Source organism: Rhineura floridana, chromosome 4 (genome assembly GCF_030035675.1).
Source record: "Rhineura floridana isolate rRhiFlo1 chromosome 4, rRhiFlo1.hap2, whole genome shotgun sequence".
NCBI lineage: Eukaryota > Metazoa > Chordata > Lepidosauria > Squamata > Rhineuridae > Rhineura > Rhineura floridana.
In genome coordinates, this window is record NC_084483.1 from 147,590,295 (window position 1) to 147,608,127 (window position 17,833).

A 17,833-nucleotide genomic window follows, 5' to 3' on the forward strand; every position below is an offset into this window, starting at 1 on the left:
AACTGTCTTCTTCATTGCCCCCAGTCAATGCAGTTGTCCTGGATGGAACCACAGTTGTTCACATGCTCCAGCCCAGAGGTGCATGTACATTCCAGGATTATTAACAGCTGAATACATGGACATGCCAGTATTTCTCTCACAACTGGCATTCAGAATGTTTACTTTCAGACCAGAATCTTGCTTGTATTTCCGACAGAAGCAAAGTTACAGGGGGAAAACGTAATGACTGTTTTCAGTGCTGTAAAATATCAAGGAGGGTGGCGGAGTGGCAACACTTCCAGAATCATTCAGGAAGGTCTGAAGATCAACCATACCAAATGGCTTGCTTTTCTCACAAAGTGCAAGGTTCTTTCCCTTAACTCCTGTACTATGTAGCCATGGGGAGACAATGAACTGCCATGGAAGATGAGGACAAGGCTGTCTATGCCTTGTTCTACTCCTCCCTTGGACAGGTTCCTGGTTGCTCATTTGCTGTGCCCACTAGCCTGTGTGTGCTGTTGTTTAATATCAAATCGGTACACAATAAGACCTCAATCCATGATTTGACATGGATGAGGGTGCCAGTCTGGTGTGCATTACCGAAACATGGGTGCGTGAGCTGAAAGGAGTTTATCTGACCCAGCTTTGCTTACCCGGATACTTGGTGCGGCATCATCAGAAGCTGGTGGGACGAGGGGAAGGAGTTGCTGTAGTCCACTATCTCTGTCACTAGGAAACTACTCTGTCTTGGAGATGTTTGTGAGGGCCTGAACTTGGTGTCGGGCCAAGGAGACAGTAAACTAGGGTTGCTGGTGGTGTACTGTCCAGCCTGCTGCCCAGCAGCTTCTCTGACCAAGCTGGCAGAAGCCATCTTGGCTGTGGTGTTGGAGGAACCCAGAATGATAGTCCTGGGTGATTTCAGTATCCATGCTGAGGCTGCCTGTAGTGTTCAGCTTGGGACTTAATGGCTCCATGACGACCATCTGGCTGTCTCAAATTGTCACCAGTCTAACACATAGAGCAGGGCACTCCCTCCATTTCGTTTTTGCTCCAGACGGAGGAAGGGGTGGTCTGGAAATGTTACCCAATTGTCATGCACAGATCACTTCCTGGTGAAGTTAGAATTTATGGTTCCAATCCTCCCCTGCAGGTGACTTCTGGGCAGATTAAGATGGACCACCCCTGGAGACTAATAGAATCCACTGGATTACCAAATACCCTGTGGGTTTTCCAGTAGATAGAGCAGGTAACCCTGTTGTCATGCTGTGGAACAACAAGATGTGTCAGGCTCTCGACACAGATGCAGCCAAGTACCCTCTCGGCCATTGTGGAGCCCATTTTTCACCTTTGTACACCAGTGAACTAAGGGGAATGAAACGGGCTGAACAACAGTGGTGAAAGACGTGCTCTGGGGCTGATTGGGCATGAGTGAAACAACATAATCATGCCTGTTGCATGGTGGTGAGGGAGTCAAAGAAGACCCACTTCTCTGCCTTCCTGCCAGCATCTACTCCAGGAAATGGAATTTTGGACCCTTCAGAAGCCAACTGAATTGTTTGCAAAGGCATTTTAAGGACTAAGTTGCTTGCCTCTATAGCAGTCTTGACACCCCATACACATTTACTGTAGTCTCCAGTGAGGTGTCCAGTGCCGCATTTGCTGCAATTTCTTGAGATCAGTTTCAGTTGATGCAGCCTGATGATGTGGACAGGGTTCTTGCAACGATGCAGCCAGCAACATGTGTTCTCTACCCTTGCCCTTCTTAGCTTATTAAAACTTGCCAAGGGGGTATGGCCAAATGGATCCGGGGTGTGGTCAATGTGTCTTTGTGGGAGGGTGTGGTCCCAACCACCCTGAAAAGAGGCGGTGATCTGACTACTTCTGAAAAAGTCCACCCTGGACCCATTGGTTTGTGACAACTACCACCCGGTTGCAAACACCTATTCCAATCTGGGTTCAGGCCTGATTATGGGACTGAATCAGCCTTGGTTTCCCTGATGGATGACCTTTATTGGGAGAAGGGAAGGGGGAGTGTGCCATTGTTGTTCTTACTTGATCTTTCAGAAGCTTTTCATACTATTGGCCATGGTATGCTTCTGAGCTGACTTGGTGAGATGGGTGTCAGAGGCACTGTTTTACAATGCTTCTGACCCTATCTCTGGGGTCAATTTCAGAGAAAGCATTGATTGAATGTCTCTTGGCCCCTTGGCAATTGCGCTGTGAATTGCTGCACAGTACCATCATGTGCCCAGTGCTGTTTAAGGTCTATGTGAAGTCAGTGGGTACAGTCATTAGGAGATTTGGGGTGAGGTGTCAGCAGTACGCTGATGATACCCAGCTCTGTTTCTCAGTAAAATCACTTTAAGCTCACAATTGTTTCTTTGAAGACATGGTTTGGGTCAGATGTTACCCATCTCTGCTCTTGCCAAAAAATCAGGGAGGATTTTTTTCTTGAGTAATATCCCTTCTTTTCTGGGTTCCCTACAGACCTAGAAATTCCACCCTTCCGACACTTAGATGACACCATGATTAGTTATTTTTTCTGTCCACCCTCATTCTCATAGGTTACTCTCCAGGCTTATGTTTCTGTTAATTTAAGGAATGGATATGACTGATTAACTAATAACAGAACTGTGATTAGATTTTTAGGTTTGTATCAAAAGAAGTACTTGTTTATAGAATCATAGAATAGTAGAGTTGGAAGGGGCCTATAAGGCCATCAAGTCGAACCCCCTGTTTAAAACAGCAACAAATCACATGCCAACATTTAATATTTTCCTTCGTTAAGTTGCTCTTCAGACTAACATGTCACATTGTTTATGGCAGCTGAATACTTAAATCTAACATTCTCAAACATCTTTTAGAAATAATGCATTCAAGCTGGAAAGTTCTATTAATTAGCATTTCTACCCTATTAAAATGGATATAATTCTTTTTTATCAACCATGTTGTCAGCAAAATGTATTGTAATGAGGTATCAGTTGTAACATGATAGGGTAGAGCTGCAAGAACATGACATGTTGTATTTCTTCTTCCAGCAAGTGAAAAACGAGCCTTGATTGTGAAATATATTAAAGCACTACTTCTCTATAGCTTCCATTTTATAGGCTTGATTGCCTCCCCGCTCCCAGTATATGGGAATGTATCAGTCATGTCCTATTTGGTGGGGAGGGAATGTTGCATGTCATTTCTACAAGGGGAATTAATTTTTGAATTAATTAACTTTAGCTGCAGTAGAAGGTGCTGCTGTTTAGAAGCAAAAAAAAAATACTACACATATAAATCTAGGGTATTATTTTTAGGGTAAAGCACATAAACTGGGGTAATACACTATTAAGTCATAATCAAGAGTCAAACCATTAATAATGAACAAGTTCATTGATTTCAGTTGGTGTATTCTGAGCATGACTAACATTAGATCATGCTATGATTGTAAACATATAGTAAACAAGGCCCACTCAAGGATGTAATAAGCTGGTTTCTTTGCTATAATGTGCATGTATCTTTTAAATCATTAGTGGTTAAAGCCATGTGGTTATTGCTTTAGCTACTCTGGGAGGAAGGGAGGGATATAATAATAATAACAATAATAACAACAACAACAACAACAACAATAATAATAATAACAATAATAAACTCCTGTCACTATTTAGTGCAACATATGTTGCAACCATTATTTTCTCTTTTACCAATATATTCATAGAAGCTGCAGTTTAAAAATCCTGAAAAGTAACATATCTGTGAATTTGTAATGCTCTAGTGTTCTCTTCTTTCCATTTGAATCGACTATCACATTGTCAGCTTTCACAAAGAACTCTTAATGATGAAAAACGATTTGGGATCTTAAGTTCCCAAAGAGATGATGTTTCAATTTTTTATATGGCTTCTGAGATAGTAGTATGTGGTATTTTGCTGAGAATTAAAAAAAGTACAAACTGAAGAGAATATTTTCAGGTTGTCATGGCAAAACTTTGTCTGTTTGTTTATATTGCACTTAAATTCCACTCTGAGAGCTTCAGAGAAGTGTACGTGGGATTTCCAGGCCATCTCCCTTACAATCAATGATTAGGCTGAAACCTGCTTAGTTTTTATAATGTAGCAGCTTCTTGTGCCTATTTCCTCTGAATGGAGTTTGTACATATCATTTTTCTGTCCTTAAGTGACATGACAGAACTTACACAAAAGAACTGTGACAAAAGAAAAAGATAGGAATAAGAAACCCACTGTGAATTGTTTGCAAAGGCACTTTGAGGATTAAGTTGCTCACCTCCATAGCAATTTTGACACCCCATCCACATTTACGATAGTTTCTGAGGTGTCCAGTGCAACATTTGCTGCAATTTCTTTGCAGTTTCAGTTGATGCAGCCTGATGATGTGGACAAGGTTCTTGCAACGATGCAGCCAGCAACATGTCTTCTCTACCCTTGCCCTTCTTAGCTTATTAAAACTTGCCAAGGAGGTATGGCCGAATGGATCCAGGATGTGATCAGTGTGTGTTTGTGGGAGGGTGTGGTCCCAGCCACCCTGAAAAGAGGCGGTGATCTGACTGCTCCTGAAAAAGCCACCCTGGACCCATTGGTTTGTGACAACTACCACCCAGTTGCAAATACCCCTTCTTAGGGAAGGTGATTGAGAGGGTTGTGGCGCAGCAATTGCAAATACTCTTGGATGAAAGAAGTTATCTTGACCCATTTCAATCTGGATTCAGGCCTGGTTATGGGACTGAATCTGTCTTGGTCATCTTGATGGATTACCTTTATTAGGAGAAGGATAGTGGGAGTGTGACCATGTTATTCTTACCTGATATCTTGGCAGCTTTTGATACTATTGACCATGGTGTCCTCCTGAGCTGACTTAGTGAGATGGGTATCGGAGGCACTGTTTACAGCGGTTCCAATCCTATCTCCAGGGTCGTTTTCAGAGAATAGCATTGGGTCTTTCAACTCTCTGGCAGTTGTGCTGTGCGGTGCTGCAGGGTACCATCTTGTCCCCAGTGCTGTTTAACAGGTATGTGAAGCGTTTGGGAATGGTCATCAGGAGATTTGGGGCAAGGTGTTAGCAGTATGCCGATGACACCCAGTTCTATTCCTCTGTAACATCTGAATAGGGAGAGGCGATGCAAGCCCTGGATAAGTGGCTGGACTCAGTGGTGGATGGAGGATGGCCAATAAATTGAGTATGTCTTCTGAGTTCAGATAAGTTTGGAGAGGGGAGAACAATCCTTTGCACAAGGAAAAATTTACATTGAATATCACCCTAAAAGTCCCAGAGTTTTAAAGTTCTTGCTGGCATTTCTTTTGCACAGGCAGGAGGAGGCCATCAAAGTATGGCTGGCAGCAGAAAGGTAAGGCAAGCATCAAAATAATCAGGGCAATTGAAATGTCAGGTACAGTGGGAACTAGTGCTGCTTGTAGGATTTCCAGGCACCAGAATATATGTGAGTAAATGAGTTAGGCAGTGGTCTCCAAAATCCACATGGAAAAGAAATACTAGATGTCCAGGAGCAGTAACTAAATGACTTGTTGCCAGTGTATAGTTAATATACATGCACTAATGTATAAACATATATATGTAAGCCATACTGCTATGTTTGCTTATAAATACACATCAGGCAGGCAAAACATGAGCTTCAACAAGGTGAACTGAAAAAGCTAAAGGACACAAATTGATCATATTTTCAAAGCATACAAGGTTTTCCTTGTCAATTTTACAAAGCAGACAAGAGATTGGGTATAGTATATGCTACAGATTTGTACGAGGCAAGACAAATGATGACTGGATACCAGGCAAGTATAATATACTCAAACACAGGAAGGTACAATTAGACTGATAGACAAATTCTACATAAAATATACTTGAAAATAATTCACAAAAGCAAACCCAGTATTTTTTGTAAAAGGAATGTTCATGAAAATTAAAATAGTTGCTAGCATTCTTAAAAATATGTACCTTTTTCAGAAAGAGAAGATGTAAAAAGCCAGATTTGTATACTACCCCATAGCACAAAGTTCTCTGAGCAGCTTACATTAAAAAGCAATTAAAACTAAAGCATAAAGTCAAAACAAAATAAATACAAACAGAACACAAAAATTAAAGAAAAACATTTAAAAACTGGGAGGCCTGAATTATGTGATTTGTTTAGAAATTTACCTTTCCAAAGTAAATGGAAAGGTCTTCACCAGGTGCTGGAAGGACCACAAAGATAGCACTAGGCAAAGCTTCCTGGGAAGGTTGTTCTATAAATAGGGTACCACTTCTGAAAAGACCCTCTCTCTGGTGATTAATCACCATAATTCATTTGGGAGGAGCACCTGGATCTGGGCTTCTGAAGACGTTTTTAAGTTTGCAGTAGGTACATATGGGAGAAGGCAATCTTTCAATTAACCTTGTCCCAAGCAGTTTATAAAGTTTTGAAGGTTAAAACCAACCCTTTAAATTTGGACCCAAAATGGACTAGTGAAAAGCTAGTGTCATTGGGTGTTCACAGGATACCCTGGAAGGCACCTTCTGCCTGATTTGTGTTAACATGTTTCTAAGTAAACCTGATACTAATAATCCCTTTGAGAATTTACTTCCATCTTCTGATTTTTTTCCCCTGCTATTTTTAAAATTGTGGCCAGCCCCGGTTGTATTCATCTTATGTGAATTTCTGATAGTTGTACTGTTGAGTTTTTACTCTTCTGTGGTGCATTATTTTATTATGCTCTCAAATTTCTTGTTTAACTGCTTAACAGTGTGTAGAAGAACAAGAAACAAAGTATCAATAACATTTCTTACTGGAAAGTCCTCTAGTCATTTAGGTCTTTCATTTACTACCTGTGTCTTTCAGAATCCATATAAGGTAGGGGTAGCCAGCATTGTGCCCTCCATAAGTTGCTGGACTAAAGCTACCATAATTCCTGACAGTTGCCACGCCAGTCAGTGGTGATGGGGGTTATCATCCAACAACATATGGAGGACACCACAGTGGCCCTCCTCATACATGACCCTTGTGACTGCTCATTTCTGTGAATAGTTGAATGGTTTACCTAAATAATTTATATCTTGCTTTTTAAAGAAATCCTAAAGTGGTTGACATAAAATATAATGGGATCAATCCAGAGAAATGCCTACAGCAGGAGGCTGCTGGGTGCTGACTTCCCCATCCCTCTTCTACCCCTGTCAACCCCATGAAAAGCCTCTCCCATCAGTTGGGGGACTCTACTGAATGGGGTGGACTCTTCACTTGTGGCATTGCCTCTGCCTAGTTTTGGGGAGCCTCCATGCTACACCCCACCTCATTCAGCAGGGTCCCGCATCTCTTTGAACATGCTTTTCAGTGGGTTGCCAGGGAAAGGGAAAGCTTGCTTTATTTTATTTATTTTAAATATGTATATTTAGAACTCCCCTTCTACAGACTTTTCTCTGGATCAACTCAGTAACAATAAGCTATTCAAATATAAAACACTGCAGCTTTAAAACTTAGAAAAACTGTGTAAAACAACAGAAATCAATTTAAAAGTGCCCTCTAGAATAAAAATATTTTTAATACCTATCTAAAAACGGGAAGGGAGGGTGCTTGATGTGTACTTCTAGAAATTTGGAAAGTATTCCACCATTTTGGGAAAACAACTTACATGGTCAACAGATGCCATTCATGCTGTCCAAAACATGAGGAAATTCAGTAGTTTACTCTCAGATTATTTACTTTTTATATATAAAAGTGCCCAGAAATCCTCTAGGAATTTGGCAGTGCGTATGCTACCAATAAAACCATAGGAGGATAACTGCTCTTACTCTCCCAAAATCTCATCACTTTGTTAAGAATGACTTTCTCTTGTCTTGCCTGAGCACTTCAAAAGACCCATCTTCTGAATATTCAAGCAGTCATTCCATTTCCTCCAGGCTAGGTGAGACGTGAAACTCTTTCCCATCAATTTCCTGGTTTCCAAAAGCCCATCAATTTCTTGGTTTCCAAAAGCAATGGAGGCTAGTAGGTGTCTGTGGAGCTGAAAGAAGCCTCCTCTTTCTCTTGGGTCCCAAGCTTCAATAGACAATCTTTGAAGTAAGTGGTCCAGGGTTTTCATTCTGTATGAAGAATCTGTGCATATGCACAAATGGCTAATCCCTTATTATGTATTCAGTTAAAGTAATTTATTATTACCACACACACAAAAAAAACATACCAAGAGCAATTTGGGAAGGTGGCATTGTGTTTGCTATAATGCATAATAATATTATATGGACATACATGAATTTTATTAACTTTTCTGAAATTTGCATCCATGCATGGATATAAGCTGTATTTGGAAGTAGTCTGAAGGATTTTAATTTGACTTGGAATATGAATGTCATACTGGAATAGGGCTTTGCAAGTTTTACATGTCAGTTGTTGCACAGTACTTTAGAAAAGCTATACTGTTTTTTGTGGCATCTGTATTAATGGATTGTGTATCATACATGCTGTTAATATGATTGCTTTTCAAGAGACTTCTTGAAGCTATGAACCTGCTACTTGATCCAACAAAACTGGTTCACAATAGGTTCAAGATAATAGAATGGAAGTATTTCTTGATGCAATACATCCTTGACTTTAATTGAAATCATTGCCACAATATATGATGATGGTCATTAGATTATGTATCTGCTAAAAAGGATTAGAAAATTCATCAATCAGTGACTGCATTGATAGCTAAAATGGCATTTTCATATTCTGGTGTCATGTACCTGTGAAACAGAATGGCTATCTCAGGGGCATCTGAGTGGTGCTGAATTATCATTGATCTGATTCAGAAAGTTAGTTCTGTTCAGATCAAAATGATTCTTTGCTGCTCTCTACTGGCAGAGACTAACAATATTGGCATTTAGAATAATTTTGAACTATGCAATTGATACCCAGTTAAGAAAGTTTATCAATGTTTTTATTTTGTCATATGGATGGTTTTTTGTCATTTGGATGTCATATGGATTAGCATCCATTCTCTGCTAATCCCATTTTTATTATCTGTTCATTTTCACCTCTTGTTGTTGCTTTTAATTTTCCCATACTACTCATCCCTACTTTATGCCTTACAGTGCAATCCTAACTGTGTTTACACAAGAAGTAATTCCTATTGTATTCAATGGGACTTACTCCAAGGTAAGGGGGCTAGGATTGCAGCCTTAGTAACTTTAAGATTCTTACATATTATTTAAGTTGCTATCAAAATGTTTTCTCTACATTAGTTGCATCACAGCATCTGATTTATTATTCTGAATTCTGTGGAGATATTCTAGACAAAAAGGTGATTGTTTTTTGTAAATCTCTCCGACAGGTGGCTTGAAAATCTGTAAATGTAAGACTTCTTTGGAGTAACTATTGTATAGTCATTTAAGGATTGCAAGGCTCTGATGCCTAATTACATGGAACTCTTGCTGATTTAACCACTGACATAATTTGTTTAATTGGCATATGTATAGGCAGATTCCTTAGCTGCAATCTAATGAAGCCATTTTCATGTAGTTTAGGGAAATATCAAGAGCTTTCCTTGAAGTTCTTTTGCAACAGATTCCAGTTTTGAGAGGTAACATGCTTTTTACACTGTAGTTTGCCTTTTGTGAGTGGAAACTGCTGTAGAAAAGATACGGGATAAAACTCTTAACAAAATTGAGCAGTCCCTTATAGCTTCAAGTTTCATTTATTGTTTCTAGAAACGTCAAATTAATTTTGCAGCTAATGCTGTTGACTTCCTCCTTAAACATTTGCCTAACCAGTAGTCTACACAAATGTGAACTGCTAAAAAATTTGGAAGTATGGAGTGCTCTTGTTCAGTGTTGCAACCAGCTAGCCATGCCGTCTTCTAAGATACTTCATTTCAATTCCCACTACCACAAAAAAATTGTTGTCTCCTCATTAAGTGCTCACTGAGCATTCTTAGTCCTCATTTGACTGTTTGGAAATTATTTATTTATTAGATTTATGTCCTGCCCTTCCTCCCAGTAGGAGCCCACATTTTGTCCTTATGCAAAACCTCTCTTGTGTGTGGATTGGCTAAATGTGGATTAAAACTCAGAGAATGAGTTCATTATTAGTATATGGGATTTATGCTAGTTCTTTAATTAACATAGCTTTTTTTTACAAAAGATGTTGTATGTCAATTGAAGGAAAAGATCCTTCATAAATTATATATTTCTCACGTATGCTTTAGATTATTCCACTTCAACTATAAATGTACATTATCCTTAATACAAAGCTACCCAGAATGAATAGAAAAGTTTGTTTAATGAATGAAATTATACAATGTGATATCCTATTAGTTATTCAGTTTTGAATGGCACAGTATACCATGGTACTGGTCCATAATAGATTGAAATATTATGATTACACCGTTGCACTGTTTTCAAACCTTTTCATACACATAATTATATGTAATTAGGGCATTTAGGAGGTATGGGCAGAAATCATATTCTGTAAGGTGCCTGGGTAGGGGTGGGGAGAAATATTCGACATGTGTGTTGCATCTTATTTCTGAGATGAATCACTATTACCAGTTTTTGCTAAGCTTCATATGTTCTTCACAGGAGAGGAGTTGTGTACTGACCTCATGTCAGGTTGTTCCTTGGATTGTGCCTTCGGTTTCCAGACTGATGTCCACAACTGTAAGATCTGTCAGTGCCGCCCACGTCCTAAGAAATGCAAACCCATAGTATGTGACAAGTACTGTCCGTTTGGATACTTGTACGTATTCTTATTTTAAAAGCATACTTACCACAATCCATAAGCAAATAACACCATGCAAAGCCCATTAACATTTGTGTTAATGTATTATGGGAAAACACATATTAGGTAGTAGATACCAAAATATATGTCAGTATGTATAGTGTTGAATGTGAAAACCTATATGCTTACAGTTGCTTTTTATTATCTATCTAAAAACTGCAAAAAAAAAAAAAAACCTAGGCACTATAAAAGGGAATACTAGAATTGGAGAAATGTTTTGTGCTATCTCTTCCACCTCTTGTGGTCAGCTAGAATTGATGTGTGGATAACTGGATGATCTTTTGAAGGCTGCTACTCAAATCAGATAGCAAGAAATAGTGTATGTGAGTTCAGCCAAATTAAAAACTTCCCTATATATTGTTTAATATTTGATACTTGTTTTTCACTGAAAAGCACGTTTATCTCATACATTACTACAGGGATGGGCAACCTTCCAAGAACTGTATGCCCATAGTGGTTGGGGCCACAGGCAAAACTGGGTGGAACGATGGATACGACTCTTAAAATAAACTAAATTCCATCCACACAATAGTCAGAGGTTTCTACAAACACACACACACACATACATACTTTGCCATGAAGTTCGCTGGGTGACCTTGGGCCACTGTCTGTTGCCCTCACCTACCTCATAGGGTTGTTATGAAGATAAATTAGGAGGAGGTGAACCATATTTGTATGCCACCTTGAGCTCTTTGGAGGTAAGGTGGGATATAAATGCAATAAATTAAAATAAATATATGCCCCTGAATCCTCCATCCAGGCAAACAGACACATCACAGTTCAAAGAAACATTCCTGCCAAGCAAAATCACGCTCAAGGAGGGTGCAGAGCGGGTGAAAAGTACAGCCTGGGGAGAGGAGCATGGTCTGGGGAAAGTCCTGAAGACCAGATAGGGAAGCCTGGAGGACTGAATTTGGCCCCTAGGCTGGTGGTTCTCCGCCCCTGCATTACTACATTGAGTAAGAAAAAAGATTCTGAACAACACTGGATGGCACTCTTACCACAACAAAATCAGCTAAGTCTAGCCTATTTTGACACCCATACTACTAATGAGCATCATTACATATTTCTATTAGAAAGAATCATGGCACCGTCTCAGCCTTCCTTCAACTTAATAGTTTCATTAAGTTCTTGATTTTCAAACTATTTTAAAGTGTCTTAGTGCTTCTATTGCTGTGACAGTTTATTCTTTAGACTTTTAATATTTCTATTTCATTTTTTATATATGGTGAAATGTATATTCTGCCTTATTGTTAGTGCCCCAAGATGACTGACAGCAATAAATATAAGAAAGCTACAGTATTAAAAACAACCAAAACCAAAAACAGTTTTAAAAAATCATAAAAGCAACGAGATGCTTTCAGAAGGATGGACTTTGTAAGGTGCCTAAAAGCTAATAATGAAAATGTCTGGCAAACATGACTCAGGAGCGGGTTCCATAGTTTGGATGCTACCAGACCATCTTCAAGGGCAGCCCTGCTTACAGTGATATTACAGCAAGAATGATGATGGGAACCAGAAACAGCCAGTGAACCCTTACAGGGTAACCTACCAGTCTCCCATATTGCCAGAGTCAGCACTAAAGGGGAAGAAACCCCAGACACAAATAATTCACTGCCATGGTCACATGTTTAATACTGCTGAGATTGGGGATAGGAGAAGGGGATCAAACCACTACCAAACATTTACTGATCATTCTTTGTTGTTGTTCTATTTGTATGCCATTTCCAAATAAATGTCTCACAGAAGCACTTGGCTTTCATTTTCACCACTTGGAAGTGATCAGCAGTCCCTTTTTTCTCAGAGCACTATGAGCACCCTCTGTGCTCAGGAACATTTTGTTTTCATTGCCAGGACTTGGAGTGAACAGGTATCATTTTATTTTCTGGAGCACTTTGTTCTCAGAAGCACTTAATTATCTTGATCAGTGCTCAGCGGTGATTAGCAGTTCCCAGTGGCTCCCGCGACCTTTTCCACTAGAAAGGGTGAGGGAAGCCAGCTACACTGGAAGTCACTGCTTAAAGCAACAGTTCCCAATGGTTTTTTTTACCTTTCATTTTGGGAAAGGAGGGGGGAAGAGAAAACCAGCTATGTTGGGTGGGTGCCTCCACCTCAAGACACCTGGAATACCTTAGGGTTGTGGTTTCCAGTGAAGCAGCCCCTTTAACGTTTCCACCTTTGGCTCCACCTGTCAGGTTCCCACCTGCTTGTGGCTACCGCTTCTCACTAGGCACCACCTCAGGACACCACCTGTCAGGATCGTCGTTTTTATTTTTTCACACTCAGCTCTAGCACGGATCTCACAAGATCCCACTGCTAGGCAGCACCACCAATCACTCCCTGTAAACAATACTGCTAGAGACTTTGCCTCAGTCTCTCTATAGCTTGTTACTTTGTGTCTGGGTGCCCTTGCTGTCCACAATCCCCTTGTATCTTTGTCTATAAAGCATACAATCCTGGGTTGCTCTGGATACTTGATGTTGTTCCAATATCTCCCTTCACGGCTGCCACCATATGATACAGTTTCCCTTCAGCCTTGGTAATTACCCTGCCCTCCCTTCTGGTCTGTGTATTCCCAGCCAAGGATTAGGCTTTTGGTAAACCAATAAAAGTATTTATTTGATAACACCAGGAAATAACAAGATTACTTTAGGAATGTTTAACAAATGTATGGTTCCATATAGTGTCACTCTTTATGTTTCTGGTCATATATATACTGTCTAAATATCAGCCAAATATAATCCAACCCTCCCTCAGAACTCTACCCATCCAAATAATTCTCCACTAACGACTCTCCAACAACTCTCACCAACCTACCTCCTCTCCACTGTCATCCTCCCATTTATACCTTCAGCCATTCAAACACTCAGACAATCATCATCCAGCATTCTCCAGCCTTCCAACCCATGCTCTCCCCCCTCTCATTCAATTCACTTACCATATATCCCTTAATAAACCTGCACTTACCATATTTACAGGTTTTAACATATGACATCACAGCCCCCATTAGGAGATTGCTGGGGGAAGACTTTTAATCCCTTCTCCCAGCAGTCTCTCTCGCTATGCATATGTGTGGGAGTTTGGTGTGATAGCCACATCTACTTTGGGCATGCCTACTTGTTTTGGCTATGCCCACTAATGGCATGTGGCCCCTGGAGGATTGGCCAAGATGGAATACAGCTTTCTGGCTGAAAAAGGTTCTCTGGCACTTTATTACAGAATTCCGGTCTTGATGTTACTAGGTCATGGATTATTATGGCCAGATACTCTCTCTCCTAGAAAGGACATAGCTGGCATACGAGCCACAACTAATTTAAGGTACTACAAGCTACCAACATTTCTTGAGCATGCAGTAACAAGGCTGGATCAGACAGAATCCCCAGATCTGGTCCTTAAGGGAAAGTTGTGACCTCATCTAGCACAAGTTGCATATACCACTCACCTGGATTTGATAGAACATTCACTAAAAACACCCAGTCCTACCTCGATTGAGCTTCAGTTTCTTAGCACTCTTCCATAAGAACACACGAAGAACACTGTAGGATCTGACCAAAGGACCCCATCTAGTCCATTATCCTATTCTCACGGTGGCCAACCAACTATGGGAAGCCCACAAGTAGGACAACATCACTCTCCCCACTTAGAATTCAGCTGGTAATTGAGAGGCATGCCACAGCCATCATAGATAGTATTCATTGATAGCTTTATCCTCCAGTAATTTATTCTATCCCCTTTTAAAGATATCCAAATTGGTGGCTGTTACTACATCTTGTGGTAGTGAATTCCGTAGTTTAACCACACGCTGTGTGAAGAAGTACTTCCGTTTATCTGCCCTGAATCTTCTAACATTCAGCTTTGTTGGATGGCACTGTGTTCTACTATTAACAGAGATGGAGAAAAACTTCTTATCCACTTTCCGTGCAATGGGAATCGCCGTATGCACCTCCATCATGTCTCCTGTTACCTTTTTTTCTAAACTGAAAAGCCCTACATTTGCAATCATAGCTCATAGGAAAGTTGCATCAGTCCCTTGATCATTTTGATTCCACCCACTGGGAGGGAGGGTCTTGGGACACAAATGGCAAGCAAATGATTAGAGTTATAATGACAGAAAATTCATTATGAGTCTGACCAAACAAAAACTAGACCCCATGTTAAGGCCTACTTGGCTGCAGTGCTGGTGGAAAGAAATCCTACTTTTCCACCACCATCCTGTCTACACAGTCATCCAGCAGAGATATTCTGAGAAGTTAGAGGTCTGGTGCATCTTGGACCTCAGTATGAGTAAAGAGAGTACTTGGTGGCCTGCTGTAACTAGCAAGATAAAATTGCTCATACATTTTCCAACTTGTATGTTGCAGTTAGCACAATTACAATGAAGGAAATGTGGCAAACTGCTTCTCCTATTATCAATTTGTGCAGCCTGAAGAGGTGGTCAGGATTATTGGAACTGTGATGCCAACCACCTATCCGGAGGAGATCTGTCCTTGTGGGCAAATGTAGTAGTTAATGTCTCCTTAGACTGAGGGGAGAGTATAACTCCATAACCCTCAAAAGAGTTGTAAAACTTTTGTTGAAAGAAAAAACCATCTAAATTGCATAATATTGTATAATTTAAAGCCAGTCTACAGTATTTCATTTATGGGCAAGGTGTTTGAACATGTGGTAGCAACTCAGTCCTAGGGATTCCTGGATGTTAGAATTTCAATCCAGGTTCAAGCTCAATTACAGGATGGAAACAAGGCATGATCACCTTCATGGATTATCAAGATGAGGAACTGGACAGGGTGTGTGTGTGCCTCCATTGGTTCTGTTGAACTTCTCATCAGCTTTCAATAATATCACCATTATATCTTTCTGGGTTGCCTGGCTAGAATACGGCTTAGAAAGAACAATATTTTTCCACACTAGGGTTCTTTCCTGGGGGTTGGTCTTCAGGCTAGATATATTGTTTGAACAGTTCCTCCTAGTTATTTAGCTTATCATCCCCTTCAACTATTCAGCCTTCTGCCGTGGACTGAAGGGGGGAAATAACTGCTTAGGAAAAATATAATGTAGGTTTTAGAGTGGTGTGTATGAGTGAATTTCTTTTCTGACAGTAATATGTATGTGAACGTTATACCTTTCCATCTATATTTTGTATATCTCTTCTTTAAAAGCACCCCAGTATTAGGATGAAGACAAAAAAAAAGATTCCCCTGTAGCTAATTTTTTGTTGTTGTTCTTATGTGCCTTCAAGTCGATTACGACTTTTGGCAACCCTATGAATCAGTGACCTGTTCAGATCTTGTAAGTTCAAGTCTCAATCCATCTCTTGTTTGGTCTTCCTCGTTTTCTACTCCTTTCTGTTTTCCCAGCATTATTGTCTTTTCTAGTGAATCATGTCTTCATTTTGTGTCCAAAGTATGATCACCTCAGTTTCATCATTTTAGCTTCTAGTGATAGTTCTGGTTTAATTTGTTCTAACACCCAATTATTTGTCTTTTTCGCAGTCCATGGTATGTGCATAGCTCTCCTCCAACACCACATTTCAAAGGAGTTGATTTTTCTCTTACCCCTCTTTTTTCACTGTCCAACTTTCACATCCATACATAGAGATCGGGAATACCATGGTCTGAATCATCCTGACATTAGTGTTCAGTGATACATCTTTGCATTTGAGGACCTTTACTAGTTCTCTCATAGCTGTCCTCCCCAGTCCTAGCCTTCTTCTGATTTCTTGACTATTGTCTCCATTTTGGTTAATGATTGTGCCAAGGTATTGATAACCCTTGACAAGTTCAATGTCCTCACTGTCAACTGTAAAGTTACATAAATCTTCTGTTGTCATTACTTTAGTCTTTTTGACGTTCAGCTGTAGTCCTGCTCTTGTGCTTTCCTCTTTAACTTTCATCAGCATTAGTTTCAAATCATTACTGGTTTCTGCTAGTAGTATGGTATCGCCTGCATATCTTAAATTATTGATATTTCTCCCTCCAATTTTCACACCTTCATCTTGATCCAATCCTGCTTTCTGTATGATATGTTCTGCATATAGATTAAATAAATAGGGTGATAAAATAAACCCCTCTCTCACACCCTTTCCGATTGGGAACCAGTCAGTTTCTCCATATTCTGTCCTGTCCAGAGTATAGGTTGCGTATCAGGACAATCAGATGCTGTGGCACCCCCATTTCTTTTAAAGCATTCCATAGTTTTTCATGATCTACACAAAGACTTTGCTGTAATCTATAAAGCACAGGATGATTTCCTTCTGATATTCCTTAGTCCATTCCATTATCCAATGTATGTTTGCGATATGATCTCTGGTGCCTCTTCCCTTTCTAAATCCAGCTTGGACATCTGGCATTTCTTGCTGCATATATGATAAGAGCCTTTGTTGTAGAATCTTGAGCATTACAAATTAAGGCTGTTTTATTATGTTCCATGATATAAAGCTTCCTGTTCTAGAACTGAGTGGCTTATTTTGCAGAGGACCAAACATTCAAAAACGGAACAGATATCTGCCATCTCCTAGAAGATTTTTTAGAAGTTTACACTTAAATCCCAGATACATGAAGAGAATTGTATTTTGTTAATATTTCCTTGATAGTGGTTATTTATCTTCTTAACTAATAGGAAGCTGTATAAAACAAAGTGAATTATTAAAGTGTTGTTATAACCTCTGTCCGTTATTAAACCCATGACGTGCACTATTCTGTGGGTAATTCTGATTAATAGCAAATAAAGGAAAGCAGATAAAACCATAACTTCTTGGCAGATAAATATGTGCATATTTTGCATATTCTCTAGCATTCATTGGCTGCATTTGGACAGTCAGCCATAAACCATGATCATTCACATGTGGTCATTGATTTAGAATCTGCTTGGCAATCGTATTTTCATACTTGCTTTTAAAACTGTCACACAACTGTAATAATATATAAGCCTAATGTATCCTGTTGTGAGTTGTGGTACTCTTTTATGCCATTAACCATCAAACCATTTCAGTGCAATGCTTATTCCAAATTCCAGCTGTAAGTCTCCATTGCAGTGCTGAAAGTATTCTATTATTGTTTGGTTTTATAGAGTAGCAGCTTCTCTGATCAGCAAAACAAAACAGTTTTCTTATTTAT

The 17,833-nt window shown here is 39.8% G+C and overlaps 1 protein-coding gene across 4 annotated transcripts in view; it reads left to right on the forward strand.

The window, feature by feature from the left end:
• CRIM1 (cysteine rich transmembrane BMP regulator 1) overlaps positions 1 to 17,833 on the forward strand; it is a 269,320-nt gene that overhangs the window by 195,913 nt on the left and 55,574 nt on the right. For all 4 annotated transcript variants that reach the window (XM_061624693.1, XM_061624691.1, XM_061624692.1 and 1 more), the window contains one exon: positions 10,520 to 10,676. In XM_061624693.1, the coding sequence (XP_061480677.1) occupies positions 10,520 to 10,676 (157 nt within the window). The remainder of the gene's footprint in view (positions 1 to 10,519; positions 10,677 to 17,833) is intronic.